This window comes from Pyrus communis, chromosome 3 (genome assembly GCF_041283825.1).
Source record: "Pyrus communis isolate YQ-2024b chromosome 3, ASM4128382v1, whole genome shotgun sequence".
NCBI classification, from domain to species: domain Eukaryota; kingdom Viridiplantae; phylum Streptophyta; class Magnoliopsida; order Rosales; family Rosaceae; genus Pyrus; species Pyrus communis.
In genome coordinates, this window is record NC_142567.1 from 29,985,036 (window position 1) to 30,011,420 (window position 26,385).

The 26,385-nt window shown below is 35.5% G+C and overlaps 4 protein-coding genes and 1 non-coding gene across 10 annotated transcripts; 1 reads left to right on the top strand and 4 right to left on the bottom strand.

Annotated features, from left to right (window-relative positions):
- Positions 1-34: 34 nt before the first annotated feature.
- On the bottom strand, positions 35-2,671 carry FUS9 (Ubiquitin-conjugating enzyme family protein). Of its 2 annotated transcripts, none has more exons than XM_088691860.1 (4): positions 2,356-2,671; positions 946-1,019; positions 667-814; positions 35-352 (listed from the first exon to the last, which is right to left on the bottom strand). In XM_088691860.1, the coding sequence occupies exons 1-4, from the start codon at positions 2,543-2,545 to the stop codon at positions 216-218; spliced, it is 549 nt and encodes a 182-aa protein (XP_088547986.1). In that variant the 5' UTR covers positions 2,546-2,671; the 3' UTR covers positions 35-215. The 2 variants fall into 2 exon arrangements, with proteins under 2 accessions (XP_088547986.1, XP_068310015.1); XM_068453914.1 differs by having other exon boundaries at positions 35-371; positions 2,356-2,662.
- Positions 2,672-2,711: 40 nt separating this feature from the next.
- Positions 2,712-2,783, bottom strand: TRNAM-CAU (transfer RNA methionine (anticodon CAU)). The gene has a single exon. It is a non-coding gene; the product is annotated as a tRNA-Met (tRNA).
- Positions 2,784-3,329: 546 nt separating this feature from the next.
- On the bottom strand, positions 3,330-7,589 carry LOC137714772 (glucan endo-1,3-beta-glucosidase 4). 3 transcript variants are annotated; one of them, XM_068453912.2, is made up of 6 exons: positions 7,392-7,486; positions 7,009-7,040; positions 6,294-6,422; positions 4,447-5,694; positions 3,888-3,915; positions 3,330-3,804 (listed from the first exon to the last, which is right to left on the bottom strand). In XM_068453912.2, the coding sequence occupies exons 3-6, from the start codon at positions 6,358-6,360 to the stop codon at positions 3,663-3,665; spliced, it is 1,485 nt and encodes a 494-aa protein (XP_068310013.2). In that variant the 5' UTR covers positions 6,361-6,422; positions 7,009-7,040; positions 7,392-7,486; the 3' UTR covers positions 3,330-3,662. The 3 variants fall into 3 exon arrangements, with proteins under 3 accessions (XP_068310013.2, XP_088547987.1, XP_068310014.2); XM_088691861.1 differs by lacking the exon at positions 7,009-7,040 and having other exon boundaries at positions 7,392-7,589; XM_068453913.2 differs by lacking the exon at positions 7,392-7,486 and having other exon boundaries at positions 7,009-7,283.
- A 615-nt stretch (positions 7,590-8,204) lies between these two features.
- Positions 8,205-12,028, bottom strand: LOC137715443 (serine/arginine-rich SC35-like splicing factor SCL30A). Of its 2 annotated transcripts, none has more exons than XM_068454778.2 (6): positions 11,747-12,028; positions 11,117-11,298; positions 10,866-10,943; positions 9,610-9,774; positions 9,009-9,146; positions 8,205-8,653 (listed from the first exon to the last, which is right to left on the bottom strand). In XM_068454778.2, the coding sequence occupies exons 2-6, from the start codon at positions 11,275-11,277 to the stop codon at positions 8,431-8,433; spliced, it is 765 nt and encodes a 254-aa protein (XP_068310879.1). In that variant the 5' UTR covers positions 11,278-11,298; positions 11,747-12,028; the 3' UTR covers positions 8,205-8,430. The 2 variants fall into 2 exon arrangements, with proteins under 2 accessions (XP_068310879.1, XP_088547988.1); XM_088691862.1 differs by having other exon boundaries at positions 11,624-11,847.
- Positions 12,029-12,290: 262 nt separating this feature from the next.
- LOC137716394 (transcription initiation factor TFIID subunit 7-like) lies at positions 12,291-15,113 on the top strand. 2 transcript variants are annotated; one of them, XM_088691863.1, is made up of 6 exons: positions 12,291-12,496; positions 12,633-12,746; positions 13,807-13,940; positions 14,029-14,148; positions 14,258-14,327; positions 14,760-15,113. In XM_088691863.1, exons 1-6 carry the CDS (start codon positions 12,403-12,405, stop codon positions 14,921-14,923), a joined length of 696 nt encoding a protein of 231 aa, XP_088547989.1. In that variant the 5' UTR covers positions 12,291-12,402; the 3' UTR covers positions 14,924-15,113. The 2 variants fall into 2 exon arrangements, with proteins under 2 accessions (XP_088547989.1, XP_088547990.1); XM_088691864.1 differs by having other exon boundaries at positions 12,393-12,496; positions 12,607-12,746.
- The last annotated feature ends 11,272 nt before the right edge of the window (positions 15,114-26,385 follow it).

Here is a 26,385-nt window from a genome sequence, read left to right on the forward strand (position 1 = left end):
AGCATGCACCATGTAAACTTAGTGGAGCATCACATCAAGCAATAGGGATATATTACATATGATATTGATCTCATATGAAGGATATATTACAAGCATTTTCCTTTGAGCATGGTTTTCGGTTATTCAACGATGGGTCCACAAAAAATTCAGCTGGTACATTCATGCTTGGTATCAAACCCGTTGGGTACATAACACGCTAGCTCACAGTATTCAGTTCATAACATAACGTCCTTCCTGACTATTTGCAACGATATAAGAAGATCCCAGGTAAAATCACTTAGCAAATCGCAGCGTCCACTCAGAAGCAAGCTCATCATATTTAGCTTTATCTTCCAAGTACAAACGGGCAATGCTGGGGACAAGGGGATTATCTGCTCAGATGTGAATATCCATTCAATCAGTACAAAAAATACATCATGCTGCTCAGGGGTGCAAGCTAAGTTATTACTATGGTTGGGAATATTTTCTCTGTTCCTACATCATTTTGCATACAAGACATGGATCCAACCTGTTATCAAATTTTTTTATTTGCGTGGAATTATGCCAAAATTTCCCTTAAAAATACTTACATAATTAAGATCGACGAAGTGATATACTACTTACATAATTAAGACCGACGAAGTGATATACCGTAGGTAAAATTGGAGGAAAGATATTAGAACTTACAAGGATCAGGTCTTGTGAAGATGGATCGGATGGCTAGTAGCAACTTGGTTATTGTTAGAGCTGGACTCCAACTATCCTTTAACATTTCCAGGCTTAGATTCCCGTTAGAATCAACATTGCAATGATAAATTCGAGTTGTGAATACAACCTACAAAACTGATCCTTAAAGTAAAATAAATAATGAAATAAGAGAGTAATACCTCAAATATTTAACTATTCTATACTCTATCAAGTTTCCAGAGGAAACAGCACTATTTGGAGATTTATAGGACGCAATACCTTTGGAGGTTTAAACGGATAGTCACTCGGAAACGTAATGTCAAGGAAATATATGCCACCGTGGTAAGGTGTTCCTAGGAACAAGAACACAGAAGTGTGTCAAAGCTCGCTATGGCCAAGGAGAGGTTAGATCACTCAATCTGCATAGTTATTAGCAGCTTACAGAACAAACATAAACCGAAAAGCTGGTCAAAATCATATCCAGTGGATAATTTATTCAACTCCATTCAAAACATAAACCATATCAGTAATGTAATACTACCCAAAACCATAAAAGAGCAGAAAACGGCATTCTTACACAAAAAATGACGAACTGATGGGTTCCCACAGCATTCAACTTTTACAAGACACAAAAATTACAAATTTGGTTCTAACATAAAACCTTTTGTCCGCAAATTTAAGTTTTTCTGACATCCATGCCAAAAGACATCCAAAAATAAACCTCAGTAATCAAGCAACAAAATCACAAACCTAGGGATGGAGCTATTAGGACGTGTTCAGTATCTTTGAGGGTAAAGACTACATATTCTACTACCCACAGGCCTACGATGTTATATCACCCACAGTTACAGATAAAAATCAGAATAAGCACCATAATCCAAAGGGCATGATTTTATCACGCCAGACATGCAAATGAAAACCCCTTTGCAGCAGACGAAATAAAACTCGATCAACTACAAATCCATAATCAGTATAATGAGTTGAAAAACGAATAAGCTTGCTTGACGCGCATGCCAGAAACCTAATACTGATAAAAAGACCTTGGCAGCAATCTTAAACAAAATCATGTTGCAGCCACACATCAGCTAAAGAGTTGAAAAACAAGAAAGATTGCTTAGGGAACTATATTTGCACTACGCAGCAAGCTAGTTCTGATGAAATACTCGAAAAAGGCAAAATCCATTTTCATGTTCTTCCCAAAAGTAAACCTAAAAATATAAAAATCGATCCGCCTTAAACCCAGAAATTCGAAACCAACCCATCACCCAGGAAAGTACCAAAATTCTTCACTTTTAAGTTTTAAACCTTACACTTCACTCTGGTTATTAAAAATTAAAAAAGCAAAGAAAAACAAAGCAAGAAAGCAAAGCAAACAAATATCTCACAAAAGACCATCAATTTTGAACCCAAAACCCCACACAGAAGCAAAATGCTAACAAATTAAAGCTTAATCCAGAAAGCAAAGTAAACACAATACACAAATCTCAAAAGAGAAAACTGAGCTGGGAAACCAAAAATTCATCACCGAACCATCCATTTCAAACCAAAAACTCCACACTGGAGTAACAAATTAAGCCTAACCCAGAAAAATAAAACAAACAAAATCCATGCGACAATTCATAAAACAGAAAGAAAAAAACAGAGAATATCGTTTTATTTAAGTGATTTGCAGGAGGGAAGTGAAAGAACCTGGGGGGCCAAAAACGGTGGCGATCCAGTGGTAGAGATTGTCGCCCTTGGGCCCAGCGCAGCAGTCGGGAGGTGGGTCGATGTTAAGCTCCACCATTTCTCTATGAATCCTCTTCCCTGAGGACGACACTGAGGTCGTCGACGCCCACCTCGACGATGATGCCAACGACGGTGCTGACGGTGTCGTCATCTTCGACGCGCCTGTCACTTCACTTTAGGTGAATTTAGAGGAAAGAAAGATAAATGCTGCTTCGGTCAGAAGCTGCAGTGCAGAGGTTGGATGACGGAACGGCGCCGTTTTGGGTGAATTTAGAGGGAAAAGAGGAGGAAACAACAAAAAAAGAAGTAAGATAATTTATCAGAGCCAGGTTTCGATCCTGGGACCTGTGGGTTATGGGCCCACCACGCTTCCGCTGCGCCACTCTGATGTGTTGACAGATGGGGCCGAAAGAAAGTATAAATTGTTTCCATAACTCTAACATTGGTATTAAACTTGACAAACAGGTCATGTTCATGTCGTATTGTATCATAACCGTTAAGATAACGGGACTTGTCGTGTCAAACATGTTATTTTAACAGTTTTAACAGGTGACCCAATAACGACCTGATTCGTAAACGGATCGTGCCGTTTCATGCTAGATTAACGAGTCATACAAGAAATTGTCATGCCTAATTTCTAAATTTGGCAAACGATATCTCATCGGATTCTTTTAAGGGGCGACTAAATGACGACATGACACATTACCAAGTTACTATAACCCGATAATGATCCGACTAGTTAACAAGTTTGACTCGAAACTCATTATTTTCGTGTAGGATCAACTTGTTTACACCCATATTTGGTTGCGGAGTAAGATATTATGAGCTCTTTCTAAATGATCCGGACAACATTATTTTTTCCGATGATTTGGGGAGATGCATAAATTAAGAAACATGTTAAATTCATGCACAGATAAAATTCGATACGATGAAAGTACATTGGAAGGTAGAATTACTTTTCCATTGACAAGGTACAAATTAAGTTCTAGTTAAGTTGGTCCGAAAAAATCAAGGTCTATCCACTACTTCATCAGAAATGCCCGCAAAGCGCAAAACGAACTACACAAAACTCCCCGGAATTTGCACAGGTGAAGGAGACGGTCTCAGAAGTTGGAAACACAAGCAAAATTGATGAAACAACGTACGGACATTCCACTGTGTCACCAAGCTTGTGCTGCCGTACGCTTCCCGAGTCTTCAATCATTTTGCTATGTCGTATTTGGTTCTATAACTACGCTACATGGTAAAAAACTGGACGGAACCTCAAGTCAAAGCAAAAACAGTACAAGAAATGCAGCCGGCATGAGATATTGAAGATTGGAAACTTGTAGATTCGAACTCCAGCCTCCAACAGGGCTTGAAGGTGCAATTGACGCTGGTGTAAGTCCCGTAAATGCACTTGAATTAGAACTGTCACAATAGGGCAAGTTTAGAGCCAAACTCATAATTTATTGTACAAGTTCTATAGTTATAAATCTGAAAAAGATGCTCACCTTCCGGAAAATTTACACGCGCCATAGCCTGTAAACGAATGCCGACCAAAACGAATATTAGGAGGAAAAAGAGAGAATAAATGGAAGGAATATGCTTAACTTGAGAGGTAGTAGAATGGGCAAAGTAGCCATAAAAAGAAACAAAATACTTCAAAGGTTGACAAGCAGACATCAATAGTCAATATTACAATCAGAAACATGTAGCCATTTTTCATGCAACGGTAGCGCCGATTTAAAAACCACACCTTAAAAACTAGTTAAAGCTGCATTTACTAGAAGCTTACTTTTCTCGGAAAGGTTATGCAACCAACTAAACTATTGTTTTGTTTAACCGGAAAACCAATATAAGAACCACGAGGTTCTTTGCAACAAAACAAGAAACAACAAACCCTCCTAATGATTGTCGAAATTGTAATTAGGGCTGTTTCCAGCTGATATAACACCGCAGATTAATGAAAGGCAATTGAAAACTTGTCTTCAAAACTATCACAAAAATAGTGCTTCCTGAATCCAAACATACTCAAATATCAAGGGATAACAAGATGTGACAGAAACTTACTTGGATCAACAGTAGTTGTCATGGCAGTGCCATCAAAGTCACATGTTCCGCCAGCACTTTGCATCTTTTGGTAATAGTCATTAAAAGCATATGAAGCATGATTTACAATAGTATCGGGGAGATAACACCGCTGCCCTTTTTGAATGGGAGTGCAGTTAGCCCCGCCTTGCCCACAAGCCCAGTTTAAGCCATCCTGCAACTTATCTGGATCTGCATCAGCTTTTGCCACACAGAAAACCCCTGAAGAATTCCCAGTAATTTGATTGGAATCATTCAAACTTAAAGGATATACAGCAGACCCATTCGCATAGAACACACCCCAGTTTTTCTCTGACACTGGCCCTGGCCTCTGATCTTCGTTGAACAACTCGTAAATGTACGTGTTGATGGGCAACTTTGGCTGGCTGGGTGGACCCGAACCATTTAACACTCGTCGAATCAAATTATTAGTGTAGGTCAGAGCATTTCCCGTGTTGGCATCAGGCTCTTTGGATCCGCCAAACCATGGCCAGCCAGTCTCGGTGACAACAACAGAGATCCCAGAGAAATTGAAATCCTCTATAGAATAATAGGTGGCGTCCACCATAGCATCAAACATGCTATTATAGTGGAAAAGAGTGTTCGGGTCAACAATCTGCTTGACAGGGGGAAGGGGTCGGAAAAGAGCATAATCAAGCGGAAAAATTCCGTCCCCACTGGTGTAACCATAATAAGGATAGGCATTTAGCATGTAATAGGAATTAGTGTTTTTAATAAACTGAAGGATACGGTAAATGGTAGGTCCCCATGAGTAATTAAATGTGGCAGTGGACGGGGGGAAAGGCTTTGGGATTATATCCATGGATTGTGGAGTCGAAACTTTGATCTGAAAATTTAGGTTTGACGCAACTAAGGCTTTATGAAGGTAATTCATAGCAGAAACCAAAACTGGCGCAGCATTAGGGATTGTGGTAATGACCTCACTGCCAACAGCAATGGCGGTAATATTGGTTGAAGGCAAATAAGCTGCCACATTTTTGTTAATCCAGGCAGCTGCTACTGATGCAGACTCTCCAATCCCTAGGACTTCCTCATTTGTAACACCTACCATTACTTCAATTCCGCTGTTTGAAAGGGCTTTCAGCATGTGAGCATCAGCATTGTAGAGGCGCACATGTGTAATTTGATGGGCTTTAAGGAGTGCAACCGTATCTGTCTCAGATGGAAGGTCCGAAACATCGGTCCCAATGTTTATCCCTATGAATGAACCTATAAATTTGAAATTGTGATTTCAGTAACTTGTTAGAATGGTAACAGTACAACAACGAACATAGGCATCTCAAAATTCCAAATTGTGCGCTTCAGTTAAAGTAAAACATTAAAGTATAAAAAATCCTGAAAATATATAGAGAATCTAGATATCAAGTGAACATACTCCAAAAGTTCCCCCAAGACCACATATACCTACAACGGCAAAGCCTCAAGAACAAGGCGGGGCTGGCAACATATTGCCATATCGGATAAGGTAAAGGGAAAACGATATTTTTTGCAAGTACAAGTGAAATACTTAAAACTATGTAGATGTATGCTTTCCAATTATAACGAGGGGCCATAAATTTGTTTCTTATTATACTCACTTATCAGCTATCATAAACCGAGATAAGGATGTAGTTTAGAAAGCAAATCAACAGTGTTGATACGGAGCTTAAAAGTAGTAACATAAACATGATGCAGGCAATGGAATATTGAAGAAATTGGTAAAACCAAGACCTCAGGACAAGGATTTCAGGCAGAGTGGAGCTCGAAGTCATACTATCAAAAATAGAAAAACGGAATCAACAGAAAACAGAACAAGGTTACAATGTTACCTAGTACATTGGTGAACATGCCAACTAGGAGGAAAATCATGCCTCCAATCCATTTTCCACGCATCATTTGTACCAACCACACTTCAATTTGGACCTCCAATGCCCTGCAGTTAGCTCGTAACTCCTAAACTGAAAGAAACGAACCGTACACAAAATGCGATGAGATCGTGATTAACAAAACCAAAGTTCAGCAACAGCTTTGAGTATTATCAATGGCATTCGTAATATAATGTGCACTGCCAAATAATATACAACATGAAAAGGGGATGCAAATGTGAATAACAAAAAGAGTACGAGAGATCGCATACGTAAACACAACTCGCAACCACACAGGCTCATCGCAAGTGAATTTAATTATCAAGAACCAAACATTCCGATTTAGACATGATATACTCTTATTCTCAACAGCTGACAGACAAACAAAAGCAACAATTCTTCGTTTCCTCCAACAATTTCTTTCACTTCCCCCACTTATCATTTTCGATACGAAATCTGAACTAAAACTTGTGATCTCAAGCTCCCAGCTTGAGCAAACTAAGTAGTACATAAAATTGCGCAAGCTTCGATTTTTCGCACGAACCCGGCACAGGAAAACGCATAGCCAGAGAACCCAGATGTAGAAAACCAGAAAAAAAAAAAGCCAGTGCAGAAGCAAATCGACCACAAACAACACAACCAAGAACAACCCAGAAGCTGAAAATTAGAGAAAAATTACCAGAAAAGCAGTACGCGATTCCACTTGCCCAACTGAAAACAGACGCAAAGTTTACTTCCAACGATTCAAACAAAAAACCCAGATAAGAAACAGTAAAGCACATAAGAAACTGAAGTGCCTAGAACCAAGCAAGAATCCAAGAAAGGTTCTTCATTTGTTTAAAGCTCAAAAAAAGTAACTTGCTCAAACGTGGAAGCCAGATGAGCACTTCACAAACAATAAAACCTTTACTACAATTTACATCCCAGGAAAATAAAAAAGAAGAAATTTCTGACAAAAGTTGCCCCCACCATCCAATCATTTTAATATTATTCAGTAACAAATAAAATATATATATATAATATAAAAAAAAATAATGGGAAGAGGAAGGTTGTAGATTGAACCTGTAAATGCAAAGTGGAGGAGCTACTGAGACTGAGAGTGTGAACCCAACTGAAGCCAGGTATTCGAAACTCCGCTTGCTTTGTTTCTTCATTGCTTGTCATTTTCTGCCTTGTCTTTCTTTTCTATTTTTATTTTATTTTTTTTCACACAAGAAATTTCATTGACCGGAGTCATTGGGATTATCGCTACTTTTCCTTGTTAATTTATTTAATTATGTCGGTGATTTTATTAGGTTTTCCCTCCAAAAGCCAATTTTCTCAGGTTGAAAGAAAGAAAAAGGTGATGAAAAGTCATGGGATAAGCCGCGTGAAGACGAACGGTTTTGTACTTCTTAACTCTTAAATCGGATTTAACGCCTTTTATCATAATGGTAGAAAGATGTTGAGCTATTGTATGATAAGTTCAAATTTCGTTAATAACTAATTTAATATCTATTCGAGAGGAAAAAAAAATCTTAAATCGAACTTATAGTGTCATTAACGCTACAATTATGATTGGGAGGCGTCAATTCGACTCCTAAGGTCAATAACTAATTATGGATAATTCAGTTGTGTAACCCAACTTAAATTATCGATTTGCGAAAAAACAAAAAGAATACGATTTTAGAAAAAAAGTTGAAAATACACTCGCATCGGATAAGGAAAGACTGGCAAAAATATTACGCCAAGCCCGGATGGGAAAAGAGAAGACTCTTTAACTATCCCGGTTGTACGTCTCTCCCTCCCAAGCAAAGCGAGTATCGCCGGTTCTGCGGAGAGATGCACTGGAGATGGGCTCTCATTAGAGACGAAGACTCAGCAACACCAAGTTAATGGAACAAAATCGCAAGAGATGATAAGAAAGTTTAGAAATTCTGTCATAATACAAGCCATTCAAACAAAAGCATAAACCTACATATCTTAATCCGAAAAACGACCAAAGTCTCCTCATCAAACGGTAGCATCAACATCGGACTGACCAAAATACTAAACGAAATCCAACAGATGGTGTAACAAGTCACTTTCCGCTAGCTTAAGAGAGCAATTATCTTTCTAGGTTTCATGGACTAGGAGATCTGTCTCCATTTGGTTCCCTTGGGTAATCTTCATTGATAGGGCTTCGGCTTCTTCTTATGCTCCGCCTTGGACTATGGCTTCTGCTTCTGCTCTGGCTTGGACCCCTAACTGGGCTCTGACTACGGCTCCTTGAGCCCTCATATGGTGGAGGAGATCGAGAAAACGACTTCTCTCTGCTGTACCTTCTCTCTTGGGGTGAGACAGATCTAGAAAACAGAAGCAGGAAGCACACATTAGAACAAATAGCAGGAAGCACTAGACAGAAGCATCTAAGTTCATACGCTTAATGTGGAAGGGACTCGTATACAACAGGTCTACCATATTCCATCAGAAACCCAAAACCCAAAATATATGAGGAATCAATACCGGTAGGAATAATTCCGTCAGAAACCCAAAACCCAAAATATATATTTATCCCCTATATTCTAATGCATCTTATTTGGACCCTGGGAATGATAAACAGCAGATTGCATACATTAGTAATTAGTTTCCATAACCAAAACCAATAAGAAATGGCTTTACCGGAAAGAGGACACAGCAGAGAAGAAACAGAACTACTACCTGGAATAATCCCTTCGTTTTGGAGGAGAATAATAATCACGGCTGTGAGACCGAGATCTTGCACGGCGTGGAGGTGGAGAGCGTGAATAGCGAGGAGGAGACCGTCTTCGATCACGATATCGACTAGTAGTCCGGGAGCTAAGAGAAAAGATTTAAAAAGTTAGACTGATGGTGCAACTCAGAAGCAGAAAAAGTATCATACCAGTTTCTCAATTACACATTATTAATTATCATCTCAACTCAATTCACCTTGCACAATGTGTGAAGGCAAACTAGATAGCAGACCCGTTAAAATTACTAGAATGACTAATTCATATATATACACATAATACGTATATTCTAATGCAAGAACTCAACCATTTAAATATGGGCATTTTTTACACTTCCTAAATTGATATACACAGATTGGCAATCCTTTGGTTTTTTCTTGTTGAATGACTTAGTATATGTTAAAATACATCAACTAGGAATATACAAGTGATTTCTTTGTTCTTTTAAACAAGTTCACAACCACATGAAATAGACATCCAGAAGATATATTATTCGAATTAAGCATCAACTTCACAAGCGATACGAAAAAAAGCAAGAGGCAGCTTTTTACCTTGGACGCTCCCTATGCCTCATATCAGATGGCTTCTTCCTGTTCTCCTCTGCAAATACAACAGTTATCTCCCGACCAAGAAGAAGCTGACCATCCATTTGATATTTAGCCTCTTCAGCATCGGAAGGGTCAACAAACTGGACAAAACCAAAACCACGAGGCTCCCTGCGAAAATAGATGGAAAGAGAAGAAAAACAATAATCACAAAGGAGCTACACTGAAAAGCAAAATTATGCAAATACTTAACAGACCCAAAATCTTTCCTAATAAATTTGTCGAAATAACCACCAAAAAATATGGATGGTCACTATAAAGAAGCAAGCACTTGGCTGCTGACCTTGCAAGATTCAGTTTTAAGATGACTTGAAATTCTTCAAGACTTGGAACATCTTCACAATGTACTCAAATCCAACTTCCTTCAAATCTTCACTACCACTAACATCATCTTCAAACTCTAATTACTTGATTCTTGTCTTCAAAACTTTAATTTCACTGTTAAACCTCACAAACTTTAATTAACACACCCAACCAATCGTAACAATAAGAAAAGATCACGTAAAATAAGCCCCCTTCTTAAGGACAGTATCTAGAAAAAGCAGAGCAGGTCTCCAAAGTATTCCAATATTAAAATGATTCCTTAATAAATAATTAAAATAGCATTGAACATATTGCCATGAATAATTGTTTTTGAAAGCTCTGCTTTTTTTTTTGTCCTTTTTTTTTTTTTTTTTTTTGTTTTTGGTAAAGAAAAGTTTAGGGGAAGATTGGTTACTCACACCACCAACACCAAGGCATACCCACAACCTGGAGCCTAAAGGACTTACGTGTGACACCTAACTGCCAGCTGCCATCAGTATGGATTTACGTAGGACTTTACAAAGCGCGCAACCTTACCAACTGAGCCAACCCTCGTTGGTTTAAAAGCTCTGGTTTTCATTAAAATAAAATGTGGGCACAGAAGCACGCTAAAACACATTGTAGCAATTTCATAACAAGAGAAGTTCAACCATAGAGATTCCATCTACAAGAAAGCTTATATCTAAAACTTAATTTAAATTTGCTACACCAGTGTTGCAAAAGCTTGCAAAATCATGCCATAGTTTCAGAAATCACGGAAAATAAGCAAGCAGAAAACTATAAAATTTCTACTCATAAGGTAAAATATACGTACACAAAATGAATACTTAAACATATAAAGAAAAACAAAATTATTATTTCATCAAGATATTCAACTAACGTTACTCTAATATGCTCACCCAGTATAGTAATCCTTTGGCAGGTAGATGTCCTTAAGCACGCCAAACTGCCCAAATGGCCTGCGGAGATCTTCTGGCCTGTGATAAAACACATGAAAAACAACAGCTCATTAATTCATAAATTCAAAATACCATGCCTTCTTGTACTTTCCCCCTTAAAACAGCCATCACACTCCCTTACACAAAATTTGCAATGCAAATCGAATGTTTCAAATAAAAAAGAGATTCCATGTGTGTTAACCACAACAAACCTGCAATCATGGCGAAGGTTGCGAACTAGAAGGCTTGTAGGAAGATCTCTACTGCTACCACGACCACCGCTATAGCGACCCCTGGGGCTAGGACTTCGTTGTCCCCTCCTACCATATCCTCCCCTCGGTGGTGGTGATGGACTGTAACTCCTTCCCCTCATTATAGAACTGTCAGCAGCCTCCTGACCAATTTCAAAAATTCATTAGAAACTTCAAAAGCAGAATATTACGACATCACAAAAACTATCTATAAGTACCCACTTAATCCAACAATCAAGAACCAAAATTTCAAGCAAAAACATTCGAGCCCGGCTCAAGTTCTTCGCAATAAAGCAAAATTACTACGTAAAAACAAGAACAACAAATCCATGGAAAAAAAAGCCCCCAAATTTATTTTGTTTTTACAACAACCTTTTACATGGATCTTTTTTTTCAAACACTAGAATAATAAGTGAAATTGGCTACATTAATCAGGAATTATAACCATACATTTGGGAGAAAATTTACCAATTTGAAAAAATTCCTTGCGAATACATAAACCCTAACAGGCATAAACTCCCGAGCTCCGAACTCTAACCCTAACAATGTGCAAACATATTGAGAGAGAGAGAGAGAGAGAGAGAATGAGACCTGAAGGGGGAGAATCGGAGAGGATGGATTGAGGTTGAGGAACTGGAAGTCGACGGCGGTAGCTTGCTTTTGTTTTGGCTCTGTAAACGCCCAGACACAGCGTCGATAGAGAGATGAATATCCGTAGGAGTTTATATAAAAGTGTCCTTTGTTTAGGGTTACCCGTTTTCTTATGACCCAATTTCATTTTTCTTTTTCTTTTTTATTTTTATTTTTTTGAAGGGAAGCTAGCCACGGATATCTACTATTTTTGAAAGCCGAAAAAATTCACTGTAGCATTCCAGCCTCTCCTGTCACAAATCTGGCTTTCTAACTAACAGCGGATTTCGAATCCAAAATCTTTAATTTTTAATTTTAAATAAGACTCGTTATCCACTTTTTACAACTGGACTACCAACTCATGATTCGTATTACCTTATTTTCGAAAATACCCTTCTCAAATGCTTTGTTTGGATATCTACTATTTTTGAAAGCCGAAAAGATTCACTGTAGCATTCCAGCCTCTCCTGTCACAAATCTGGCTTTCTAACTAACAGCGGATTTCGAATCCAAAATCTTTAATTTTTAATTTTAAATAAGATTCGTTATCCACTCTTTACAACTGGACTACCAACTCGTGATTCATATTACCTTATTTTCGAAAATACCCTTCTCAAATGCTTTGTTTGATTTTCCTCTCTCTCTCATCCTTATTGGTCACACGAGCAGAGCAGTCCAATTTCTCTCCTTCTGACATTGATCTTCTCTCAGGTAATCTCTCCGGCAACGAATTTAGTTTACAATTAGGACCGAAATTCTGAATTCATTGTACATTTGCTTGGCATCTAGGGTTTATTCTCCCTTTTTGCGCTCGTATTCAGGCTGATATGGTGCCGTTTTGTCGCAGTGATGGAGGAGCAGTTCGTGCTCAGAGTCCCACCTTCTGTTGCAGAGCGACTGGACCGCCTTCTGGGCGAAAACGCTTCTACCGACGACAAGTCGTTGGATTTGTCATTCGGAGGTCAGAAAGAAACCTCCTTTTGCTGGATTGAATTGCGTTTTAAGTATTTATTAATTGTAAATTAATCTGTTGTATTGAAAGCGTTTTGCTAATGAGGACCAATTGGGAACGTAATTATCAGTGTTTAAGGATTAATATGTTTGTTATTAAGTAGCTTCATTTGTGATGGTTGGAATTTGCTGATATTGCTTATGCATGGGAGTGATTGGTTCAAACTTGGATTGTCTTTTTTCTTTTTTCTTTTCTTTTTTTTTTGTTTGGGGGGGTGGGGGTTGGGGGGCGGGGTGAGGAAGTGATTTGAAAGAAATAATGGCCTGTTATGGGACTGCTTTTGTGAGAAGCACTTTTGCTCACAAACGCTTATATTATAAACATGTCAAGATTTTTATGGGAATTCCGAGTGCTTGGAAAAGCACTTGCTTCCCCAGAAAGTGGTTCTACAACGCGCAAGCACTTCTAAGTTAGGAAGTGCTTTTAGCTCTTTTGGGAGCAGTCCCGGTCAGGCCCTAGTTTTGGCAAAAAGTATACTTTGTCGGTTTGAAGCTTCTTTTGTTATGTTGCAGTTGTGATGGTGGCATTTTACAGCCATTTGGTATGTGTGATATTGATGTTATGCATTGTCTTGTGGTATATGAGTCTTGGTTGTGATTTGTGTGATGCCTGGTTGTGTTAACCTTTTCCTTAAACTCGTGAACTTTTAGTATAATGCAGATGCATGACAGGTATCGTGCACCTTTTGGGTTTAGTGTCGAGCAGATATGTGAGATTTGTTCAAAGGTTTTCACAGATATAGTACTTTGGCATGTGTGGAAAATCATATTCCACATTCAGGACTGCCCATATTTAATTTTAATGTTTTGCCTACTTATGCCTGTAGCTCCTTTTTTTAAAATCAATTTCTCGATCAACTCTCATTTCTAGTATGTTTTATGGACATGGCACAACTAGCCAACTAGTGATGGACAAGTAACAACGATGAATTTCTAGCATAGTTGTTTAATACTATGTTTTTTCCCTGTTTCACCAAATGTCGCACTTTTAAACTTGAAATATCATGCAGAGGATGGCAGGACTGGCACATTTGTTATTGGCAATGACCATTTCCCTGCATCACTGTTTGATCTTCCTTGTGTTGTGGAGTCGTTCAAAACATATGATGATAGTGTGTTGATTAAGACAGCAGATATTGGTCAGGTGTGTCTCGTATATCAATATTGAAGCAGTTAAATAGATCAGTGCTTAATTTCGAAGGGATTTATTCGAACATTTGTGGTTTTAACAGATGATTATGGTTAGAGACCCGAATGACCCAGCTCCAGAAACAGTGGAGTACAGGCATGGCCTCACCCCTCCGACGAGGGATGCTCGAAAGCGAAGATTTCGCAGGGAACCTGATCTAAATGTATCATTAGCCTCTTTACTTGGATTTTTTTTTTTTCAGCTTTATCTTATTGCGATATTCTTTCATATCTGGATGCTTTTACGGATTGCAATTTTCTTGCATTTTACAGCCTGAGCTTGTCCGGCGTGTTGAGGAAGATCTATTGAATATTAGTACAAGCGGACCAGCTGATAATATTGATATCCTCACATATTATGTTTCATTACTTTCTTGTTATCATTTTGTGCAAAAGGCAATATGAATTCTTCTGTTAAGTGAGAAATAGGATCCCCGCTACTATTGGTTCTAGTCTCAAGCCTAATTGAATGCCATTTTCTGATGTTTGAGGCTACTTAAATTACTGACATGCGTTTTACTGCTCTGTTGGACATGTTTCCTTTTTTTTTTGACAATATTTCTTTTAAAGTTCTCATGTTTCTTAGGTTACAAATTTGATATTGTTATGTCAAACCATGTGACACGTTTGGATTATCAATGGAGAAATTTACTTTCCAATTGAATGATGAATTCGACCTTGTTGCCTTGTTGTGACACACTAGATTAGTAGATTTGTATTAGATGTGCAGAGTCTGAATGGTCTGTTTTGCTTATCCTTAATTAAGTAGGCTCACATGTTGAAGCAGCTGAGCAAGAAAAGGATGGAGACGGAAATGCTCGTAATGCAAGTAAAAAGACTGTTGAAGAACCTGTGTCACAACCTGATGTTCCAGAGGCAGCTACAAATGCTGGGGATCCCGATAGAAGTGACTCTGATGAATCCGACGATTCAATTTGACCCAACTCCTCCTGCGGATATGTTTTTCCCTTTAAGTCTGCTTGATGCGGTTGCTGAAGACATACCCGAGTTTACAGGGATGTTTATCATAGTGGTTTTGTCACTTGGAAAATCTTAAAGAAGAAATACTTGTCCTCAACTTTGTATTTAACAAGTCTGTTAATAGATTTTGCGCCTTATTTGAATACAATTGATACTCGTACTCTAAACTACACTAAGGGAACAGGGAGACTCGATCTAGTAACCATCAAGATAATCCGTCACTTTCTGTTTTTGTTTTTATTACGCACAAACTTTATAAGTTTTGTTAGATTCACTCTTAAGAAATCAATTATAAGAAAAAAAATGAAACAAAAACAGGAGAAACATTTGTGTTGCAGCTGCATTTTAGGGCTGGCCCAAATGGCCAGCCTTGTGCTGTTCATGTTGGGATGACATTGATAAATTTAAAAGGGTTCATTGGCCGGCCCCATGCAATAATTTCTCTTGGATGTGAACATTTGTTTATGCAAAGAGGTGTGTAGATTTACTTCTCATATACCCTTTGTTAATTTCTGTCTGTTGATCTTCTTCAATTCATCATATTCGACGGCTGAAAATTAGAAGGGTGTGTGAGAGGTAAAAAATGGTGCATGGATATCACACCCCTATGCAAATAGTAATTACATCTGCACATTCAAAACCCTAATTCATGTCACCAAACAAAAGTAGAAAACTTTGCGCATTACATGTATTAATGACTCAGTAACCGTAAGAAACAGTGTCCTGGGAAAACTGAACAAATTTTATAAAAAAATAATTCCCATGCATGAGCCATGAGGAGGGATTGCAGAGCCAGCTTATACTCTGAGCAACTTGCCGGAAAATCATCCAGCTTGTCTTGAAGACTTGAACATAGTTATCATTATTTCTATGTGATCCATAAGCAGGCTCCTAGTTATTAGCTACTTAAACAAAAATAATTTACTTTCTTTTCAACGGCAGATCTGATTTTCCGTAGGTACTTCAACATGAAACCTCGAATTCCCTTGCAGAAACAGATCACTGGTCATTAATTCCTAAAGACCTTTTTCTTGACATATCTCAATCACGTGAGAGTGTATAAGCTTAAAGCTAGTAAGAAAGTACATATATAATTAATCTAGAACGCCACCGCATAACACAAATCATTCGGTTAAGATCGTGATAGATGTATGTTCCTGCTGCCATGCATGCACATAAGTGTTGAAGACTGCAAAAAATCTCAAGTCGGGAAACTGTGACGAAGTGAATTACAATATATCTACAACGAATATATATAGTTTTACTCCTAATTACATTGATTTCTTTTATGATCGAACCATACTTCTTGTGCTAACATATAGGTAGATGTGCAAGTTGTAGATAATATCGTCGTGATTAATTTGTGCTTTTTAATTTTTGACACAAACACTAATGCAGATAATTATATAAGGATTTTTGTCTCAAATGGTCTGTGAAATTGATCTAACTCCTCATTCTGATCCCTCAATTTCAAAATCGATCAATATCATCCATGGAATTGACTATCACACCTTATTTAAGTTTTTTATATTGTTTTAAATCACTTTTGATTGTGGTTTTAAATTATTTTTCAACATGACAACATTTGATTGAACTTCTAGACTCCAAACGTGTGTCATGTCAGCACACTAACGAAATAACTAATAAATCTTAACGGAATGTCCAAATTGAGGTGCAATAGTCAATTTTAGAGACGATATTGATCCTTTCTAAAATTGAAAGGCCAAAATAAGGAATTTGATCAATTTCAAGGATCATTTATCATAAAAATCCTAATTATAATTGTTCAAACTTTTGAGTTTTATTATCTCCATGCAGAGTGAACGGGAATGGGATGCATGGTTGGTGGTTTAATTTATGAATCATGCCAGCTTGCTCAGCTGGTAAGATCGGTCTGCAAGTGTTGACCACATCCACGTCCTCTGAGCTACCTAGAGCATGCAATCCCTTAATTAATTTCTCCAAGCTCCCTCCATGCATGCCATGCAGTCTGAATCATCTAACATCCCAAACCACACGGTATCATTAATTTTTTTTAATTCCTAAGCGATATACAGAGTCAAATAGTGATCGGCCGATCTTCTAATAAACATATATGATTGGTCGTAGACGTTATGTTCAAACAATTCTTGTTCTAGAAAGTATTTGATCGATAGCAAAAACTTACCAGATGTGTATATAAATCTGTCACAACAACGATAAATAATTAAGCAGATCTATAATGGGGTATGCACAAAAAATTTCAGCAAACAAGAGACCATGCACATCAAGTCATTCTACAAATAAAAGCACAATCGATGGTGAAGCCCACCAAATAACAATCTGTGAAATTTTTTTACAATGTAAATGGTATTCATTCAATATAAACAATCATAATAAACTGTTCCTAGATGCAACCTAGCTAAGGGTCAAATTTTCTTTCATACATATGGTTATTAATAAATTAAAAAGACCATTTCATACCAACCATAATTTACAAATTTCAACGATTAATATTGGATTAGTTGAATAATGAAACAGTTATTGACAACAAATGATCAATACTAATATTTCACTCCTTTCTCCCCCGCACCAATCCAGAGACATGGAAGAATTATAAATGGGATTAGGTCATGTGCAACTCTGATTGATACAGCCTGCAGCTGCAGGTACAACTATGAAATAATAGAGTACGTTATGCTGTTTGCCTCAACTTCTTTTTCTTCCCTTAATTATCATTATTTTTGTATATAAAACAGTAAATTTAGTATTATCAGAAGACATGACTATCATTTATGTATAATTAGTTCAAGATTTCAACCACTAAACATGTTGCTTTGTTTAGCTGTAGGTGTTATCGCATAATGTCGCACGTGTATATACAGTTATAGGCAAACCCTTGCTTTTGTATGCTGCGCATGATTCCATTTATGTTCTTAGTTAGTACATTCTTTCATTAAATTAAATTATTTTCTATCAGCTAAAATCGAACTTATTCGACATAAAAACATAATAATTAGTATTTATAAAATCGAACCTAGCTAACGCATACACAATAAGCATATGGAAATTTCAATTATAAGCCAAATGATCACTTGGCGATGGGATTGCTCCCGCATGCATACATCTAAATAAACTTACATCCTTTCGATAATATATATACAAAATATAATATACAAATGTACTAATTAAAGAACAAATTGCATGAGCATATTGCTATATATGTGAACTTTAAGTGCTTAACTTGGCAGATAATATTTTAGTGATATTTTTCTTTACTTGTAAATAAAAAATTTTAAGTTCTAATCTAGTGAATGATCAACGAATTCGAAACCAATTTATTCCACCATTCCTTAGTATAAATATGTTTTTTTATCAAAAAACTTGATTTGGTTGACCTATTAACATATGTACATGTTTTATGTTACATTACGCGAGAACTACACGATACTTTAGACCCCGTCTAACGGCTATCAAAGAAAATTAGAGCCCTAATATCCAATCCAACGATTGTCAAAGAAATTGGACAACTATTAAAATTGAATCTAAAAACTCTAAATAACGAAGTATTGTGATGTGATCCTAAATTATACAGGAATCCCGTTTACTTTATATAGTAACTATATAAGATTGAAGTCAATCATAAGTTATATATATAATAAATCAACTTGGGTGACTTTTTGCAATATTAAATATGACACTAGCTGCTTTCAATGTCAACCAACAAACACAACTTGTTTGAGGGGGTGAGCTATATATACTAATACTGCCATGCATCATCAAGTTTATAAAGATAACTTTGGAAGCAAGTGGCCATGGGGTCTCTCTAAGACCGTCACCCCATACGACAAGCAAACATATAATGTAGTGTGTCGAGCATATATGGCTTAAAGCTCATGAGCGAGCAATCTGTATAATTTTGAACATTTTATTCGAATATGGCTGAAGAGAGGTGTGCGTAGCTTTATGATGAGTAGAATCCGTACGCTAAAACGGAACTGAATTGCTTTAAACTTACCATACTAGAATTCGGTTTGCGATTTTGCAACATTGTACAAAAATCTATATGCTTTATCACGGTGAGATTTTGAAAATTCATGTAAAACTTTTTGTTGATATTTTTTTAGATGGAATCCAGTTTCGGCAATAATTTGGTCCCACAACTCAGTTATTTTCAAGTTTGAGCTTAAATATTCTATTGAAAATATATGTAAGATAGTACAAAAATCGTCATAAAATCTATATGCTTTCACCTTCAACGCACCGTGAGGTCATGAAAATTCATGTAAAACTTTCCGTTGATATTCTTGAGAATAGACCCTTTTTGGCAATGATGGGCCCCACTACAATTTGTTTTCCATATATGTTTCAACTTCAGCTTAATTATTATATTAAAAATACATTTGTGCCTCAACAAATGGTAAAACTGTATTCAAATGCCTTGTAAAATTTTTCTAAATGACCACAGAAAATATTTTCTGAAAATAAAAATTTGCATTTTTCTCAACAAAAAAAAAAAACGTTGGTGTCGTGGTTTTTAGGCGATTTTGCAAAATAGTACAAAAATCTATATACTTACACCTTTAGTGCACATTGAGGTCTTGAAAATTTATATAAGACTTTTTGTTGATATTCTTGAGGAAGGAGTCTCGTTTCTCATTGTTTTGTTCCCCACCACAATTTGCTTACCATTTATTTTTATGTTTTTAGCTTAAATATTCTATTAAAAATACATTTGTGGATCAATAAATGGTAAAACCACTTTTAAATGTCATATAGAGTTATTCTTAATCATGAAGAAAAATAATTAGCAAAAATAAAAAAATTGAATTATTTTCGAAAAACGTGGGTCATCACAATTTTAGGCGGTTTTGAAAAGTAGTACAAAAATTTCATAAAATCTATATGCTACTGCAACGCACCGTGGTCTAGAAAATTTATGTAAGACTTTTTGTTAATATTCTTGTGAATGAAGTTTCAGCAACATTTTGGGTCCCACTACAAGTGTTTTTCCATTTATATTTAGGTATTCGCCTTAAATATTATATTGAAAAAACATTTGTGACTCAATAAATAATAAAACCACTTTCAAATGCCTTATTGAGTTATTCTTAAGCATGATGGAAAATAATTCTCAAAATATAAAATTTGAAAATTTCGCAAAAAACATGGGCTAACCATCACAGTTTTGGCGGTTCTACAAAATAGTACAAAAATCATCTTAAAATTTATATGCTTTTCACCTTCAACACACCGTGAGGTCTTGAAATTTCACGTAAGAAATTTCGTTGATTTTCTTGTGGATAAAGTCCCGTTTCGGGCCTTAAATATTCTATTGAATGGTAAACCCATTTTCAAATGCATTATAAACTTATTCTTAAGCATGACGGAAAATAATTTGCATAAATTTGTTTTTGAATTTTTCTTAAAAAAACGTGGGCTAAGTATCACAATTTTACGCAGTTTTGCAAAATAGTACAAAAATCTTCTTAAAATCTATATGCATTCACCTTCAAAGCACCGTGAGGTCTTAAAATTTCGTCTAAAAATTTTCGTTGATATTCTGTGGATAAAGTCCCATTTCGGCAACGTTTTGGGCCTACTACAATTGTTTTTTCATTTATTTTTATGTTTTTGCCTTAAATATTAAATTGAAATTACATATGTGGCTCAATAAATGGCAAAACTGTTTTCAAATGCCTTATAAAATTATTCTTAAACATGACGGAAAAACATGGTTTGGCATTGCCTATACATGTGTTTGAAACTTTTCAAAACCCTTTTGTTACTCTTACGGATCATGTTTCAAAAATTGACTGATCGCTGTTCCTTGCTTGACAAGTTCTTTGTTGGGTACGTGCTGACTTGCTTGACAAGTTCCTGGGTTTATGGATTGGAAAAGAAACTGGAATTAAATATAATACTCCCCACAGTGAAACTTAGTTTCTTGGTGATCAAACACCTTTGAAAATTAAAGAAACACTTGAAAATTAACCAAGACCAGATGGGTCCCCATAAATGAACTTGAAGAGGAAGGAACAACGTCAACTGTCATGACACTACCCCTCTTTCTATGTGGTGCGAAATAAGAACGGTATGAAAATTTTTATTAAGTATTGTTGTTAATCTACATTTTAATAATATAAAGTAAACAATACAATGATAAGTGAACTAGTAACATCACATAACGATCAAATCCTTTTATATATCCACCAAGTTTTCCAAGTCAATTAATCCATAGTTTGCTTTAATAGCCGTCCAATATTAGTAAGTTCAAACTTATTATGACGTGCATTTTGAGATGAGAATATTTTATTGCTATGTTATATGGTAAGTAATCGCCATGTGTATTAAGCTCAAACTGGACCGTCAGCTTCTGGACCGGTTTGACCGGCAGAGATCAACCATGACCCACCAAATTTCAAAAGCCGAAAGCCAAAAGCCAAATCTGGGAAACGTCTACATAAAAATGCTTCGGTTTTATGAGAATATTTAAATCGTATTCGTTTATTATATATTATGCAGTTAGAAATTATTATAATACTTTTATTTTAAATTAAATATAAATAATATTTGATGAAAACTGATTGCATAATATACGATGAAAGAACACGATTTGAAAATCTTTGGGATCCTCACACAGAGGATCCGATAGGATACTCTTGGTCAACATAATACAATCACTTTGATCGTACAGATCGAAAGGAAGAAGCACAGTAAAGTTGAGCTCACCTTTACAGTTTACTTGGTCGGCACTACTACTGCTACAATGTAAGACCACCATAATGTTTTAATGCAGCATTGCTCCTATATATAATACGTCGGTGCTGACAAATACTACTCACGGTTAGAAACGCGTTTTTTTTTTTTTTTTTTTTTTCTGTTTCTTTGGGATCTTTGAAAGTAGGGAATTTTAACGAAAAGCTTTCGATATTGTTTACTTTAAAGAAAAATCATATTTTTACACTAAAATGTCAATCCTGATATTATTCACTTTACTCTTTATTTTGTCTTTATTATTGAAACTTAAAATTTTTAAGTTATTTTCATTAGTTTTCCTTTGAAAACATGGGAGCTGGGATTTCACTGGAAGTGTCAATAGGGCACAAACAATTAAGCAGTCAAACCTTGGCTATATGTGTGTACATATATAAAGCGGCGGACTTGTGGTTGAGATACAATGTGACATGACATTTATTTTGACATATAACTCTTCAAACAAATATACAGTAGAAATAAAAATAAAAATCCAAAACTTTCTTAATTATGAATTTGATTCTCTCTCCTCAATACTAATTAGTTGTTCTTTGATTCTCTCTTGTATTCCCCTTTATTTCCTTTTTCTCTTCATCATCTCCTCTATTCTGAAAATTTTCTTCAACTTCGTGTTCACATCTTCCAGTCAATTGCACCACAAGTCTTTTTTCCACATAAAAGCTTCGCTCTTGTAACTAGATTTTATTCACACCCTTACATATACTTTGTAGCCTTAGAAATCATGTATTTTTGAATAATACTGAGAAAAAAAAATATCCAGTTTCCTCTCTCTCATAATACTTTACCACCACCACGACTACCATCCGGTGGTTTTGGGTTTGTATCTAGAGATTAAAGATGTTGAGGACTATATTACTTTAAAACCACCAAATTGAGTGCGAATCTAAACCCTAAAAATTGAAAACAATAAGTGGTACCTGTTTGGTTGGTGCAGCAAGATATGACCATCATGATCAAGATGGGGAAGAAATTAGTTAAAAAAAAAAAAAAAAAAAACAGAAGAAAAAACTTGGTAAAAAAATAGCAGGGGAGGATGAATGAAGAAGAAAGATTCAAAGGGAAAAAAGAGCAAATTAATGAAAAATAATTAATGAGACAAGAGAGAGAATAAAAAAATCTCAATTAAAAGGTTTTTAGAATTTTATTTCAATACAAAATTTCTTAGATAAAGAAAATTAATTAAACTAAATAGATTGCATCTCAACCATTAAAAGTAGACTAATCTAATGGTTTAAAACTTGTGTTTTTTTTTTATGGTGCCACGAATCTACCCCTATCTAATATGTAGCATGCAGCATATCGCTATTTATATAGATGCTGTCAAATAATATTTATTGACCACGCGTGCTCTCCAGCTATGTTGTTATGCTCACTGGTACCTCAGCTTAATTAGGGATCCATTATTGCTATTTGGATAGCAATTAGGAAGATGTTTTATATTATTGTTCATCGGATTAGCAAATAGGAAGACTTTTATTAAAACCTAATTTCCTATGTAACCCTAATTAATCCCATTGAAATGAAAGGGAACAAAGTTTTGTGGTTGGTATAAACTCAAAATTACATGTACATCAGTACATCTAATTGTGACTTTATAATTAATCATGATGGAATGAATTCATATATAGGGATTTTTTCGTTTGCAAGAAAAAACCCCAAAGCAAAATTACTTGCATACCTAATTGTTAAGACAACATTGTGATTGATTCGTATGATTGATTTACTTTTCTTTACAGCTTTTTGTAAGTAGTAGGATTCTTATAGCTAATTATGTTAGGTTACTTCGCGTTTTGAACATGTAATTGTTGTATAGACCTCTGCAGTGAGATGATAAAGATTATATGTGCTTAAAGCATTTTGTAGGCATCTTAATGATTAACTGGGTAGGGTAGTTTTGGCTTAACCTTACTTCCTCTAAGATTTTAGAGTCATTACACGTGGAAAAGTGACATATATATCTCTAGGTGTTGATGCATGAACATCCAGTTGTGAAATTTATACGTATGTATGATCAGAAATTAATCATGTATAGATTATTCTTTTTAAAGTAATCACATATATATTATTAAGATCCTTAACATGAGGTGAGCAAGTGATCATATAGTGCAATCCTCAACAAGAAAATAATGTAGACGTATAGACTATAGCCAATGTGGTAGCTACATCGATCTGCATATGACTGCAAAACGAGTGATCGAGTGAAAATAAAACATTAACTACAAAATTAATATGTATGAACACGGTGACTCTCATGGGATTTAGTTGTCTGGGTGTTAGGTATGTATGTATGTACCACTCATACCAGGCAGCACATCGTGGTTGACCAGAAAACCGATACGTGTCCTTGATGCACCAGTAGTCGGCGAGTCCACACCTTGTACGGTGCAAAGTACCCTTTCATCTTTGACAAGGATTCTCTTCGGATATTTTCCTTCTAATTTATCAAATTAAGAGATATGTGTCGTTGAAACTTGATTCAACGGTTACAAATAAGAGTCCATTTGAAAAGTTATAATAATTTCAACCGTTGAACCAATTTTCAATAGTACAGATTTTCTGATTCGATGGATTAGAAGGAAAGAATCCGGAGAGAATCCTTTCCATCATCTTGCTTATGCATGAAGATCCGAAATTGATGACAGTTGGACGTGACGGTGTTATGTCTGATTCACTTTTATTTTTCAGTAATTAAATGTTAATTAGCATATAGCTAGGGTTTTAATTATACAGACCAAATAATAATGTATTACTGAAACTTGAAGTTTAGAATTTAGAACTTTTGAGGTTCGCGATGGTTTTTGACTTATTAGGGTTTTCGAAAACAAAGACAAAACAAAACTATAAAACAACTGCACAGTATATAAAGACGAGGTTTGTTGAGTGGTTCCTCTTTCTGACAAACACGTTGCCAATTGCAAAATGTGAGTTCTACAAAACTATTTTATGTTCATTTTACAGGTGCCAAACTAATGATATATATTTTAACACCTCCATATCCAAAAGGAAAAGGAAGAAAATCTAGATCGGTTTGCGTTTAGATTACACTGAGATCTCATTCGGGTTTGTTAGAATATCAATCTTTAACACACTTATTGTTGATTGTGTGGCTCGTATTAACACACAAATGACGGTGAAACTTCAATTATTTGCCTCTCATGGTTTCTGTTGAATTAGATTCGATTCGTCAATACATTCAATTTACATTGAAATAAAAAAAGATATTAATTTTTAAATTTTGTTCAAGTTGAAGCTAGCTACAAGATGAATTAGACATGACGAATATTTTTTTTTTTCATATTGGTAGGATCAAAAGTGAAAAGTTTTTTTTATATGTAATTTATTTTCTACTTTCAATTTAGACAAAATTAAAAGTTTGATGTCTTTTTTTACTTTAATATGCATTGAAATATGGTACTTATCCAAACCAAACGAGAACACAGGACACTGACTTTAAAACTTTCCATATTAGCTTACGCCACGATAATTGGTGATTGCATAAATAAAACAATTTAGCGTGTCGAGGTCACTACTAAATCTAACTTTCATTCATGAGTGACAACTAACTAGGAAATTTATCCCAAAAATAGAAATGGATAATGTTAGGGAAATTAAATTTGTAAACTAAATTATTTTGTACATCAAATGATGTGAACGTTAATGATTGAATTATTAACTAAGTGTTGATTAACGTACTTATTTTTTATTGGTGACACATCATTTGGTTTAGAAATTCTGTTTAAAAATTTGGTTTCTCTAACATTACTCAAGCTAAATGGTTCAAAAATCATCATATGATACACTCATTTAACTTGCTCAAAAATGCTATGGTGTAAGGTTTTGATATTGTGATGATTATATTGACATCACTTAATGTGATAAGACTTTATTGTTAGGAGCAGACCCCTAAAGCAACATTTTTAGGTTTTCCGTACAGAGTTATGCATTGAATTCATGAACAAGCTGCGTAAACCTAGCTGTCAATTGGGTGATAGTACGTATTGTCTACTGGTATATGATATTTTACTATTCATACGCTTTTGCTGTGGACTACTTTCCCACACACATGCATATATATATATATATATATATATATATATATATATAGATATAGATATAAAGTAGGTTTTTTTCGGCTACGCGTTTATGCACTCTGCATGGTCATTCTAAATTTCTACGTATGCATGCAATAAATTAAATAAACTTTGATTCCAAGCTATAGAAAATAATTATGGATCAAACTTAAAAATATTGAACTAGTAAAAGCCACTTAAAAGAATCCTTTTGTTGGCCATTTAAGTGCAGATTTTCAAAAGTTGTATGTCCAATGGCAAGCAAAAGTAGCACACAAATTTAGCTTCATTATCCACGGCAACAGCATACTGTTTTACTTTTTTCTATTCTTTTCCTTTTCGGTTCAAAAGAAATCACTCAGATTTGGAAATCACAAGTTTTTCTGTCTTTTAAACGTACGTTAAATTGTTTTTTTAAATACATCAGCTGAGTCATTGTGTATATATAGTTGAGACAAAGAGTTATTAATGTTTTACTAAGGATAGCCTTTTACTAATTATTAATATATGTATATATACACACACACAAACACATATATCCTTGTTAATTTTTCTTTCTTTAAAGGATAATGCTAGGTATATGCAGTTTTTAGA